Raw genomic sequence first — 15,181 nt, 5'->3', positions numbered from 1 at the left:
AAAATAATATTACGTTGGGGAATCAACTAATAAAAGAGGTAAGATTGTCAGAATCAGGATATTGGCAGAGAGACGTCTTCCTTATCTGGGAGGTAGTCAAGTTGAGAGTATCTTTATGCATGATTCATAGATCTCCTCCTGACTAGGTTAATAAAAGTTGATTTGCTTTGATTTGTTGATTAGAGCGCACTATGTTCAGATAAAACTGGCAACTACTTTATTATCCTGGTAATGGGATTATCATGATGTGATAATATCATTGTCATTGAGAGTTGTTTTCTAAAGATAAGATCCAACCCACCTCCTAACAAAAGCAACAGTGAGAGGATTATCATGTAGGCTGGACCACTATATAAAATGCCAATATAATTTAAGATGTGCCATTGTTTTCTTCCCACAGTATACGTCACTTGTGGGTCTTCCATTGCTTGAGCTGTGAACCTGTGATTTTCTTATCCTATAAATTTTTATGTTTAGAGAGAAACACACAAAACTCTAAGACGTCTTTCAAAACTGGCAATGCTTTTGGCTGATTCTCTTTCAAAATGTTTTCTTCCTTAATAAAAAATAGAATTTTCTGATAAGAAAAATACGACATGATGTGGGATCGATGCTATCAGTTTCTCATCCACGAGAAAACAGCTCAGCACAAACTAAGCAACCACTATTTGTCTACTACTTTATCTGATCCTTAGCTTTAAGTTGCTAATATACGAATTAATAATGATTTTAATGTAATATGTGACATAAACTTACATTGGTATGGTACGATTGTTTATTTTGGTGATATATTCAATTAGTTTTGCACCTTGTGGCCTAACTAAGACTATCTTATAATGCATATTTTAACTGATGGCTGGCTTGTACAACCAAGATGATTGGATGAGAAATTTGATTCAGATTTCTATAGTTTATATTCATCATGTTACAAAAAAAATCATCATTTTTTGTGTGGTAAAATGGATAAACAAACATAAAAATAACAAGAACACATGCATGGTAAATCTGGAACTGCAACATATTAATAGAAGCTTACATGAAGGTACACAAGAAAATCTATATTACCCAAAATTCTATTATCTGCTACCTGGTTTGATTCACACTGGTCACTTAGCCACATTTTAAATGAAATTAATTATTTCACAGGTATAAGATCTCGTAGTAATTAGTTATTGGGCGTAAAAGGTTGTTGGTATCACACTACGGTTATTAGAAGAAAAAAAATAAAAGATAAAAGCAACCGAAATATTAGACAATCGAATAATGTAATGTATATCCCACACCACGGTTATCAGAAGAAAGAAGGATAAAAGCAACCGAAATATTAGATGATCGGATAATGTGTTGAATATAACGTCAGGCGTTGAGTACTTACATTTCATTTATCAAAAAAGAGTGAAGCAAGAAAACAAATATAGTAGGTTTTAGTGACAAGAAAATAGACGTTGGGATGTGAAAGGAGTCATTGACCCACAAGCCACATCAGTTTTATGACACCCACATGTGATGTCTGATGAGGCCACAGAGATAAGGTTTTTGTTTGTTTGGGTTTGGCCATTTTCACAACCAAATGTGAAATCCTTTTAAACGTTACGATTTTTTTTTTGGACGAATTACGTTAAGGTTTTATCCTTACATGTTACAACCATCCGCATGGATATATGATGACCTAATCGCAGCCCCTAGTGGCAAACGAACATACCCAGTTTCTCAGTTCAAATCTCAACGATTTACACTAAACGTACTTTGCGGTACGTGAGGAGACGTTTCGAGCTCAACGAGCCACCTAAGAGGTTCGATGCGTTTCACATAATACTTCACACCATTTGGCTGCGTAGGCTTAACATGAGGCCCTGGTGGTAAACGATTATAGCCTTATAGGGTATACAACAAAATCACATATTGTTAGTTTTTTTTAAAACTAAATCAGAAACCAAATATCAAAACTAATAATCTACCTTCAAATTCAGCAAAACCTCTTAACCAGTTTCGAGTGCAAAGTAGTGCTTGAACATTTTTTGGAAGAAGACGGTTTCTGTAAGGACTAATCACCCGTCCTCCAACGCTAAATGCTGATTCCGATGCCACAGTTGTGATTGGAATGCTGAGCAAATCACATGCAAGAGAAGCTAAATCGCCATAGCGCTGTCCTTGATCTTTCCAATAACCTAAAACCTCTATGTCGGTAAAAGACCTCGTATCTAGCCTAGGATCTTCTAAATACATCTCCAGATTTGTCTTCTTATTGTCTAGACCAGGCTGGATGCTCCTCTCAAGTTCAAACAGATCCTACGTTATTGTATTAAACAAGCATCACATTAGATAGATAACAATTATGATATATGAATTTATAAGCTACAAAAGACTTACATAATTCAGATCATCTTCTAATGGTGACTCAGTAAGAAGCTCATATGGAGTCGGTGTTGCTGAAGAGGTTGAAGAAGAACTCCGAAAATTAGCTCCATACTCTTCATAAAGCTTTTTCAAATTCTTCTTAACAACTTCAACCTTTTTCTCAGCGTTTCTAGGATCCACTTTGTCATAAGCTGTTCTAAGTATTTGCAGCTTCAATCTCGGATCTAAAACAGCTCCCATAGCTAGAACAAGACTGTATTCATCCCAATACTTAGAAAACTTAACTCTCATTTTCTTAGCCATCTCTTTCATTACTGGATCATCACAACTGGCATACTTCATCAGTAAGCGTTCAATTTTCCACACTTGTAGAAAATATGCATTAGCCGTGGGATATCTAACGCCTGAGAAGAACGTGGTAATAGTGCTGAAAGGCTTCAGAAACTCGCAAATTTTCTGCCCTCGATCCCACTCATCCTCTGAAGGCAGTGATTTGTAGCTCCTGTCACACTCTTTCAAACTAGTGAATGCGTCACGAAACTTCAGAGCTCTAGCAAGCATATCATAAGTTGAATTCCATCTGGTTGGTACATCTAGAGACAATCCAGCTCCACTCCTAATCCCTGCACTCTGAACACATGCTGCGAATGCTTCTATCCTTGACCCGAATGCTTTGACAAACTTAACACTCTCTCGGATATTTTCCAGAAGACCAACAGCAATTTCTAAACCTTCTTTCACTATGAGATTCAAAATGTGTGCACAGCATCTAACGTGGAAGAACTTCCCATCACACAACAACCCGTTGCCGCTAGCCATTTGAAGTCGATGCTTGAGTATCTTCTGCATACTATCGTTATAAGTAGCATTATCCAAGGTCATAGAGAAGACCTTTTTCTCTAATCCCCACTCCTTCAAACAACTAATAAGTTTGTTAGCCACTTCTTCACCAGTATGTGGAGGTTTCAACTCACAGAAGACTAGTATCTTGTTGTTCAACTTGAAGCTCTCATCAACATAGTGAGCTGTCAGACAGATATATCCCGTCATAGTAGTAGAAGCTGTCCACATATCTGAGGTAAAAGATACCCGACCCTTAAATTCTGATAACTCTTTCTTCAGCTTCTCTCTTTCTTCCTCATATCTCTTATAGACATCAGCTCCAGCAGTTTGCCTAGATATATGCTGGCATTTGGGATTCAGGTACTTGTCCCTAGCTCTAACCTTCTCGTACTCAACGTATTTGAAAGGCTGATCATGGAAAATAATGATCTCACTGATCATATCACGATCTACTTTCGGATCATACTCACGATCACCACTTGACGGAGGCTTTTTGGGACAGATTTCTAAATGTCGTTTCAAAGAAGATGTTCCTGAGGCAGATTCTGATACTAACTTCTTATCACAATGAATGCAACGACTTCTTCTTTTTCCATCTGCCTCTACTCCTACTACTACGAAATGGTTCCAAACAAGAGACTTCGCGCGTTTAGAATGACTCACAGTTTCAGTTGCTTGAACAGGTTGAGTTTCACTTTGTGCTTGTCCTTGAGTTTCTGCTTCATCATCATTATCAACCTCCATTTGCTCATTCGCAGCCTCAAGAGCTGCTAGTGTGTCAAGTGTTTGTGAATCCATCCTGAAAAAACATTAAACAATCATAAAATTTAAGCTATTATTTAATCTGGTGAGGGAGATTGGAGAAAAACTAGAAATGATTTTAAATGTGCAGTGATAACAATATTTCATTTTTTAAACACACAAACAGTGAAAAAAGACAAAGACAACAATATCAATCGCCACATGTAGACTTTTCATGACAAGTAAGAAACTTGGTAACCATGAAATTAAAGCTTCTACTACGTGCAAAGTTTACACTGTAAACCATAAACACACACACAAAGACAACAATTTCAGTCACCACAAGTCACCAAAAAAAAATCTAAAGAACTCACCGGAGATATGATTACGAGCCGTAGAGAGGACTAAAGAATAAGAAGCGTGAGACTGTCTCACTGAGACACAATGGAGAGAACGAGGAGGAAGGTAATCACGTACGGACCTTCTTCTGGTAACCGCTTTGACTCCTTTCGTTGGGGCCTAAACCAATTAGGATAGAATCAATGGTTAGTCAACCAGATTCTAAAGTTATCAGAATCAAAACAGAAAACCCCATTTCGAAATCTTACCAATGAACCCAATCTAGAATGAATCGTCCCAAGAAAGCGTGTCTAATTTCTAGATCAATGTTTTGTGGCTGTGGCCACGGGAGAAACAAAAAATTAGGGTAAATTATGATATAAAACGAAGTCGTTTCTGTTAATTTTTTTTTTTTTAAATACCCATCGGGTACCCGAAGCCCGACAGTGTAAACCCGATAGGGTAATAAACAAAACAAGACCCGCCCAACAAAAACCCGCGAGTTTTAAAATCTAAAAGTACGGGTTTTGGGTTTCAAATATCAACCGGGCTTCGGGTACCCTATGGGTAAAAACCCATTATTAACATCCCTGATTATAGGGTATACAACAAAATCACATATTGTTAGTTTTTTTTTAAATCATACCACATAAGTGTAGTAGGACCTTAACTTCTGGATATAAGGGATAACATTTATTTGGTGTCATTACTAAATGAATGGTGAAATATTGCAACTTTCTAATCTATAGAGCAACAATCTAAAATAATCTTAACATTTAAATTTATACCATTACCATATTACTAACTATTAATCATTTGGTTAGGACGAAGTTGGATGAAAAGTCGTTCTAACTGCGATGGTAGAATCTCACCGAGCAAGAAACGTTGGGATTGTGGTTGCTATGCAAACAAGGCTGGTTGTTCATGCAAAGCGATCCTGTCTTTTGCACTGTTTTCATTCTTGACCTCGAGGTGGATCGGTCTCATCTCTTTCTTCACTGACTCCACTTTAAGGATGCGTATCAACGATGTACGGATTTTTCTAGTTTATATATGAGCAGAGTTTAACGAAGTAGCTTTTTTCTTTGTCAACTTAACGAAGTAGCTTATAATTGGTTATTTGGTTCTTTTTTTTTATTATTTTTAAGAGAGGTTCAATTAGATGTATTATCATAATCTCCTTGTCCTTGTTAGATTTTTTTTTTTAATCTTTATCATCTAATTGTCAACTTAACGAAGGCATCACAATCTCTTTGTTAGATTTTTTTTGTGCAATCAACCGAGGCATCACAATCTCTTTGTTAGATCTTATTTTTTTTGTGCAATCAACCGAGGCATCACAATCTCTTTGTTAGATCTTATTTTTTTGTGCAATCAACCGAGGATTTCTGCTTGTGTTTTGGTGGTCAGAAATTAGTCACTAATACTGAGTGCATTGGAAGTTATGGTCTGCAGGACGGTGATTGCGGTTTTATAGCCAATCTTCCATCTCACTTTTCATGATACATGATAAGAGGTCAAACCGTCAAAGCAGGAGCGAGACTCGGTACAAAACAAGATGCTGTTACTAAATTGTTTCAGGTAAGGAAGGCTCTGTGAAAGGTTTTACACATTCAATTTTGTAATCACAACAAAATGATTTGAGGAACATGTTCTTTTTTTTTTGACAACTGAGGAACATGTTCTATTACAAAGGATAGTAGTATGTTCAGTGGAAGCTTATACAATGATCAGTAGTACAGATAGTGCCTTAAACAAAAAAAAAAACAAAGTGGAAAAACATAGCTTTTGGCAGAACACACAAAAAAACAACTCCTAAGAGATGTAATGGCGACTAAGAAGATACACCGCCACTGCCAAAAGCTCTACATAGGGAAAGATAAAGGCACTACCATCACAAACCTAAACCAAAGAACAAGTACTCTCACAAGAACATAGAGAGACAACAACAACAACAACAACTACAAGACTTAAACTCTAACAAGATCACCAGAACTCAGTAACAAGATTCCCAAGAACACAACAGTTGTGGAAACAGGCTCAAGAACCTGCCAAAAAATTTGCAAAAAAAAACAGCTGCTGCTTCCTGGGAAAAGAAACTAAAGTTCTAAGGTGAAATCTAGTAAAGTATATCACACCTCCATAGCTGTTCCAGAAGACTATCCACAGTGCTGCTACTGATCCTACCACACCTCTGAATGTTCAATCCCAAGAGCGTGCGGCCGAGTTTCTGTATACACGCCTTGCTTTTATCCGTGATCCCAGAGCAGCCACCAAGAGAAAGAACCTGAAGATTCAAGTGGTTGGGAGAAGACGCCAACGCCTTGATCCCATGATCTGATACCAAAGTGTTTGACACGTCAAGGTCATTCACTGAGTAGCAGTTCTTGGATACTGTGACAAGGCTTGCATCAGTGATGTTCTTGCACCCATCAAGGCTAAGAGACTCCAACGTGCTTCCGTGGGAGAAAGATACTGCAGAGACTGCGTTGTCTGATACATTAACACATCCGTTTAAGTTCAACTTCACTAGACCAACGTTGTTGCTCTGAAGCAAAGAGAGGACACCAGCGTCTGTAACTCCGTTTAATCCACAAAGCTCAACGTCCTGAAGCTGATGGCAGAACTTCCCTAAGAAGGTGAGACTTGCATCTCCAAAGCCAGGACAGCAACGGACTGATAAAGACCGCAAGGAGCTGGTTGATGTAAGATGTGATTCTGAGTTCAAGTCTTGGATCCCCAGACAGTTAACCAAAGAGAAAGCCTTCAACTTTTCGCCGCAGTTCATTAGAAACCCCAAGAAACCAAAGTGGTTGATCCTGTGGCACTCCTCAAGCTTCAAACTCTCCAGCGCCAACGCAGATTTCGCCAAAGAGACAAGTCCTTTGCCGGAAACAAGCAGACACTTGTTCAAAGAGACATGCTTCAGATCAGGACAGCCACTTCCAACAGCTTCAACCCCAACATCAGTCATCCCTCTACACGAGGTTACTGACAAAGACTTCAACTTCTTCATCCCTTTAGCATTCCCCATGACCCAAAACCCTTTCTCATTCACTCCTTGAAGCCCACTAAGCACAAGCTCAGTAACCGCAACTCCATAGTGTCCAAGAACAGCAAGAGACAAGCCCGTCACGTTAACCATCTGAAGCTTCACTTTGGTCAAGTAAGAACCAGCTTGCGCCAAGAGGAACGCAACTCCTTGATCTCCAACGCGAGGACAGCTCCTCAAAGAGATAGATCTCAGACTACTACACCCTCTCGCAACCGCCCTTAACCCCTCGTTGCCAACACCAGAGCAAGAATCAATCGTCAGATCATTCAGATTCCGACAGCTCTCGGCGACTGCGACCAAACCCTTGTCTGTCACTCCAGGACACCGCGAAAGGTCGAGTCTTTCGAGCATCGGACAACACCGCGCGATCTCGGACAAACCTTTATCACTAACCGCAGGGAGATTCCAAAGAGACAGAGACTTAAGAGAAGGACAACCATATGCAATTGACTCAATACCAGCGTCTGTGACTCTACTCTCAAACCCACTCCCGCGGATCTGAAGCTTCCCTAACCCGCCGCGGGATGATGTCCCGACAGAGATAGCTGCAAGCCTCAAGTCCGTAGCTTTGTTACCTTCCAAGCTCCTTGACAAGAACCCTTCACTCTCCACTTCTTGAAGAGACTCGTTCGCTTTGATGCTAGTGAGAGTGTTGAGCCAATGCTTGGAGACGCAAGCGCACGCGCTTCTTTCTTTACCAGAGGGTAAGCGTCTAAGGATCTCGAATAGGCACTCGTCGGGTAAAACTTCGATTGAAGTTTGCTTTTGGTTAAAGCTACTGTAGAGTGAGGGCGCGGCGACGCGTAGTCTCTTGCGCGGTGGGAGATAGACGCCGGAACAGCTCCCTGTAGATAGATACATTGATCCACCATTGAAAAATTCTTCATCACCTGTGATTAAAACAAGTAAAAATCAATACTTTTAACGAGAAACAGAGCACATTCACGAAACAGAGCACATCCGCGAAACAGAGAGTAACGAGATCAAACTTTAGAAGTTAACCAGAAGTTTAATTAAGAGATTGAAGAGCGTACCACTAAAGCTGAAGATCCCAGACATGATTCGAAGAGGACGAAGACGACGATGAACAGAGCAGAGACGGTGTTGAATTGAGGTCGAAGAAGAGTTAAATTCATGAAACGGAGAGGAACCCTAGAGGAATAGGGCAAAAAGGAGAAGAGGGTTTTCAGAAAGATTCGAACTTTTTGAGATATGAGAGAGAGAGGAGGGGAAACTGTGGAAGGACTTATGGGGAAGATGATGGAGGCTTACGGTGGGGGTTAATGTAGAGGATTAAAAACTCTTTAAGTTCAATGTATACACCCGCGAAAGTCGGGTTTCTTCTCAACCTTCTTTGTTCCCAGACAGGCCCCACCGAAACCAATTGTAATTATATTATTATTTTTAATTTTTCCGACCAACTAAACATTATTATTGATATTAATTTAATAAAACAGGATAATTTATTTCATAAAGTTCGTAAAGGTTGACGAAAAACGCTGAATACATTGAAGGAATAACATAGAAATGTCGAATACATGCATTGTTGACAAAAATTGAAATTGAGAGGTCGACTTCGTTGAATTTTTTTCTTATATTATATTGTTTTGGTTGGAGGAATTTTTAAAACATGACTGTAGCAACATTATTTATTGTTTATTTGAAAAATAGTATCAAATGTTGGGTGTCTTGTAACATGTTTTTTTTTAAAGGAAAATAATGTTATATTTGAGGATAGCATAGTCTAGATCCATGCTAATCTTATATTTGACAAGTTCAACATTTGAAAATCTTCGATTTATGAATCATTTGAAAAATAAATAGAGCATATGTGTAGAATATTATATCTTTTAGAAAATATATATTATATTTTTAGTTAAGGAGTTTCTGGACAAAAAAATTCAAGGGATTTGTTTAGTCATAGATTTTACAATAACATAATTTCAAACAGCATAAATCACTGTTATTCAATAATTGATTATAAATTTGGATTACATTTGATGTTATTAGATATGATATTAATTAAGGTAATCAGGGAACTGTGTGGTTGTAATTAATTAACTCTCCATTGTCCACCAGACAATTTCTAATCAACTCTCCATTGTCTACCAGACAATCAATCTCTGAGCTAAAGTTTTCATTACTAAAACCCATTCTATCTCTTACTAAAAAATATTAACTTTTTTCTGCATAATAAAATAGACTTAATCTTTTATATTTTCTATATACACACTTAACTCTAAACCTATAAATCGAAAGGTTAAATAAAAACTCGATCTTAGTCTCTTAACCAATATAAAATGGTTTGTTCGATAAGAAAAAAAACCCAACCTATCTCCATCATGTATACTAATAACAACTTAGTTAATTACAGTTAAACGCTTAGTTAGTTGAGTTGCTTATGATGTTCATGTACTGCATCCAGTCATGTGTTATTACTAGTTGCATCATCATTAATCAACAAGTTGTGAAAACAAAATAAAATAAAATGCTGGTGAGGTTATAAAAGAAGAACACATTGAAGGAGAATCGTTCGAGTACATGCATTGTTGACAAACCCATTATTTGGTTTGATTTAAAGTTGTTGACAAAGCATTGGAAGTTTGAGTCCTTTGAATTTCTATAGATTTTAAATTGAAGGTATTAATGTATAAGCACTGAATATTAGTATCTGTTTAATCATAAATCATGTAATCTATATGTTAAAAGGGAAGAAATCTTTAAAATCTACCTATAAAATATTACTGCACTTTTTTATTAACTGACAATATTTTTGGTCTAGCATAATATTTCCCTAATTATCTCCAACTATACTGTAGTATTAAAGCTCTAACTATATGGTAGTATTAAAGCTATTATCCATTCATATGCATTTAATATGCATTTAATAGTATAACACATTAAATAATTACATTTTCTGAGTATATTGATGATCGTAGCAATCACTTATGTTTCCATGAAATTCATATACATTTAATAGTATAGATATCACATCAAATAAAACCGATTATCTATATTATTAAAGTTGAAGTACACATTATGATTGTTTGGCAATATGGATAGTAATTAAAAAAATAGTACTGTTTGAAAACATGGATAGCAGTAAGTTAGAAAAAAAAAATAATCTATATTATTAAAGTTGAAGTACACATTATGATTGTTTGGCAATATGGATAGTAATTAAAAAAATAGTACTGTTTGGAAACATGGATAGCAGTAAGTTAGAAAAAAATAATAATGGGCTTATGCTACTAAAAAAATAATGGGCTTATGCTACTAAAAAAATTGAAAGTCCATTACATCATATTAAAAAGTAATAGATCTATGTTACTTGATATATATATTCAAATCAAAATAATAATTTAAAATTAATTTATATCAAAAATTCATTCAAAAATTTACATATATTCAAAATTTAATTTTTACTAACATATTTTCCAATAACTATTATAAAAATGTTTTCAATATATATAATAAAAATACAATACAAAGCCCAATTTCAAACACCAACTTAAATTATAGTTTTTATATTTCACATTAAATTTTAAAATATAATATATTTGATTATTTATATGATTGTACGTATAAAATATTATTAATTATAAGAAAACTTATTTGATGGTACGTATAAAATACGATTAATTATATGATAACACATATTTTGTAATCTATGATAACACATATAGTATATAATAGTGATTAGGGATGGGCGTTCGAATTCGTTTTCGGATCTTTTTGGGATTTCGTGTTCAGATCTTTTTGGGATTTCGTGTTCAGTTCAGATCTTTGAAGATTTGGTTCTGATTTGGATAACCAATTTAAATAGGTTTGGTTTAAATATTTGGATAGAGAATTAATAATTATTTAAGTATTTTTGGAGTTTTGAGTATTTTTTAACTATTTAAGATATTTACGTTTAATTATTTGTATATATTTTCAAGCATTTATGCGAACTTAAAAGTATCATATATATTTTGGATGTTTTTATATATATTAAATCTAAAACTAATTAATATATATATAAGTATATAAATCTATTTTGGATACCCAAATTAATTCGGTTCAGATCGGATTAGGTTTCAATTCTTCAAATACCAACATTTTGAATAGTTCAGATATTTAATCCATTCCGTTTCGGATTTAGTACTACTTATTCGGATTGGGATTAGTTCGATTCTTCGAATTCGAGTTTTTTGCCCAACCCTAAATAATAACATAAAAAGCAAATAGCATCATATTATTTTAAAAAATACACCCGCACGGACGTGCGGGTCAAAATCTAGTATATATTTAATAGTATTACACATCAAATAAATACCATTTCTATATATGATAGCAATGATTTTTTATTACCAGCCAAGCTCTATAACTTCTGGTTTTTCCTCTTCAACCTACATCATTAGTAAAAAACAATAAACAACCTATAACATAGTCTTCGAATTACAAAAAAAAAAACATAGTTTTCAAATCTCAAAATTAAAAATTCAACCAACGAACACCATAGTGTCTTCTCAAAACTATTTGAATAATTTTATACAAACTAGGACTTTGGCTACAAATAAATAAATATTATTATAAAATTAACTTCGAATCTAAATTAAAGAAAAGAGATAAATTTTATAATACATTAACACTAATAAAAATAAAATAATATTTAAATATAACTACAAATTAGATTTTATAAAATATTTCATGTGATACACTTCTTCTCTAAAATATTTTATCACTTAACATTATGGTTGTTATGCAATAATGTAGGCCTATATTGGGTTTGGATCTGGTTTGGTTAGAGTCTATAATTCAAATATCTATAAAATATATGTAATTTTGGTACAAATAGGTTCGGATCAGTTCAGGTATTTAGGACCACAAAAGATTCAAAGTACTTGAAATCCTTAAAAAGCTAAAACACGAAAATCTAAACAAATACCTGAAAATATTCAAATACTCAAAAACCAAAATTATCTGAAGAACCATAAATATCCAAAGTTTTATTCGAATACCCGAAATATAATTTTGAAATTTCACCGAAACCCGAAACTATAACCGAAAATCCGAATCTAAAACTTAAAAATTTCTATAATACTCAAAACAATTTGAAATACCCAAATATACATAATATACATAAAATATTCAAGTATTTTGGGTACCCGACTCGAACAGAGATCTGCGGGTCCAAAAAAAAGCCAATTTGTAGTTTACTCGATTTCGGACCCGAACATGTATTTTCGTGTTGGTTTCGGTTCAGTTTTTTGGATCCAAAAAAAATGTTTATGCCTAAGAGACAATTCATAAGAATGTACATACAAAATCTTACATAAAGTACTTCATAAATTATATATTTTTAACAAATTTTTTTATTCGATATAATACGGCTTTAAAATATAAAAAATCATAGAAAATTAATTCATATCAAACTTTGTTTATAATCAAACGAAACCCGCGTTCGCGGATCAAAATCTAGTTGATATTAGTACAAGATGTAAACCTAGAATACAACTTATATATGTAACTAACAACAAAATATTATTATTATTATTGTCACTAATAAAGCAGAAAGAGAAATAAACATATATTATTTCGTAAGGATTGCCAAAGACATGTCAAATGCATGCATTGTTGACAAAACATAACACTATCATATAGTATTATTTTAGTTGGATAAGCTTTGAAACATGACTGTTACAACAGTGTATATTATTTGAAAATAGTATCAAATGTTGGATGTCTCGTAACATGTTTTTTTAACGATGTATATAACATAGTCCAAATCCATGTTAATCTTATGTTTGACTAGTCCAAGTTTCGATTTATGAATCAATTTAAAAGAAACACTTGTAGAATATGGAGTTTATTTTACTAATTTTTTTTTCAAAACAATTATTGAGTTTTTGAGCAGAAATGGAGTTTGGTCATAGATTATACAAGAACATTATTTCAAATAACATTAAATAATTGATTATAAATTTTGCATTAAAAGTGATCTTATTAGATATGAATATATGATATTAATATGGGTAATCATGGAGTTGTGTGAGTTTAATCAACTCTCCTTCGGTCCTTCCCCCCTGTTAATGGGGTGTAAGCTTCTACTTATGCAATGAAATTTCAGTTTTTCCAAAAAAAGAATATCAACTCTCCTTTTGTCCGCCCAATCTATCTCTGAGCGAAAATATTCGTTAGAACTAATAATAAGTGAAAGACGATAGACTTAGTCTTTAGTATTTGCTATATACTAATATACACACTTAACTCTAAACCTATAAATCCAAAGGTTAATAAAACCTATATCGGTTCTCTTAACCAAACTCAACCGGTTTGTTCACTAATAGAGAAACCCAACAAATTTCAATCATGTATGCTAATAACATCTTAGCTAACTGTTAAACAATTAGCTCGTTGAGTTGTTTGTTATGCTTTTCACGTAATTAGATATGTTATTATCAATAGTGTAATAAACAAGCTATGAGAACACAATAAATCTATAATGCTGGTAAGGTTTTAAGAGAAGAAAAGAAAATAATATTATTGTTTGAAAGCGACGAAAATGATGGTTAAAGTTTGACAAAAATATATTGAATACATTGAAGGGAGAGTTGTTCGAGTACATGAATTATAGACAACCCATTTTTTTGGTGTGTTGACAAAGCAGAGAATTGGAAGGTTGAGATCTTTGAATTTTTATATATTTTTAGTTTGAAAGAAAAATAACATGATTGTAACACCTTTGTGACCATATTTTAGTTTTGTTTAGGGAAAAAGGAATATCTTTGACTCTATTCATTCATCTGTTGCAGTTGTTATATGGCAAATGAATGTTCAGTTTTTCAGAACTTGCCTTGTGCTGCACAAGTTGTACTCTGCTATCTCTCGTTTTTTGTGTCTCATTCATCGTACCTGATTTCATTATGTGATCATTCCAAAGTGAGATCGTGTTATATATAGTATTCAGTATTCATAGATGGATACGTATTATTATATCCAAGCGAGGAAACCAAGGATGATGCTGAGAATGACGTACACGACAATGAACAAAGTCATTTTTGTAATAGTCACACATTTACAATTTGAAGAGAATTAACTTTCTCGCCAACCATACCAATAATTGATTTTGGTCAGATTCTTAAGAATCGGTAGGATACATGCTACGGCCCAAGAAGCCATAATCCACAAATTATTTTCTATCAAAACTTATTCATATACCCAGTGTCCTTAATAAAAATGTCAATTTCCCAAATTATCTCTAATTATATATCATCGACCTGCTTACTTAGAATAGACCGGAATGAGCCACATACATTGGTTTAAATATCATACAATCCTGAGTATTACAAATCAAGTATTAACACATACCAAATCAATCATACAAGCCCTCTTGCTCCTACAGACCTTTGGTTAATATTGACTGATCCTATTATTTTGTATTCATCATCAACTGCATAGAGATAAGAACTATATATATATATATATATTCAGAGAACTTGAATATAGTTTTTATGGGCTCAGTATATTCAAATGAGTAGACACTGAAACCATGTCCGGCTGTCCGCTATGACGTGATGAAGCGTATTTATCCTTGTGCCTTGTTTTCTAAAGCCCAAATAAAATGTAACCTTCCAAGTGGTCCCTTCCATTAAGGTTACACGCAAAAACTTCTCGTTTTTTCTCGTACGTCGACATCAAAACTCGGATCTCAATACTGTCCGTACTCAAAGATATTTGTTGCATCAATTATTCTTCCAATAACATAAATCGTGTTCAAAATTTACCAAACTACACAGTAGAGAGGGTTAATTGAAAAATTGATTTTATGTAGAAACATTGATTTTCCTCATAAAACCTTGT

At 34.3% G+C, this 15,181-nt stretch overlaps 1 protein-coding gene across 1 annotated transcript; it reads right to left on the bottom strand.

Moving 5' to 3' along the window:
- Positions 1-5,966: 5,966 nt before the first annotated feature.
- Positions 5,967-8,654, bottom strand: LOC103837087 (EIN3-binding F-box protein 2). The gene is made up of 2 exons (XM_009113416.3): positions 8,371-8,654; positions 5,967-8,226 (listed from the first exon to the last, which is right to left on the bottom strand). The coding sequence occupies exons 1-2, from the start codon at positions 8,393-8,395 to the stop codon at positions 6,401-6,403; spliced, it is 1,851 nt and encodes a 616-aa protein (XP_009111664.1). The 5' UTR covers positions 8,396-8,654; the 3' UTR covers positions 5,967-6,400.
- Between the last annotated feature and the right edge of the window lie 6,527 nt (positions 8,655-15,181).

Source organism: Brassica rapa, chromosome A09, assembly GCF_000309985.2.
Source record: "Brassica rapa cultivar Chiifu-401-42 chromosome A09, CAAS_Brap_v3.01, whole genome shotgun sequence".
NCBI lineage: Eukaryota > Viridiplantae > Streptophyta > Magnoliopsida > Brassicales > Brassicaceae > Brassica > Brassica rapa.
Note: the sequence above shows the minus strand (reverse complement) of the source record. Positions and strands in the feature narration are given on the sequence as shown.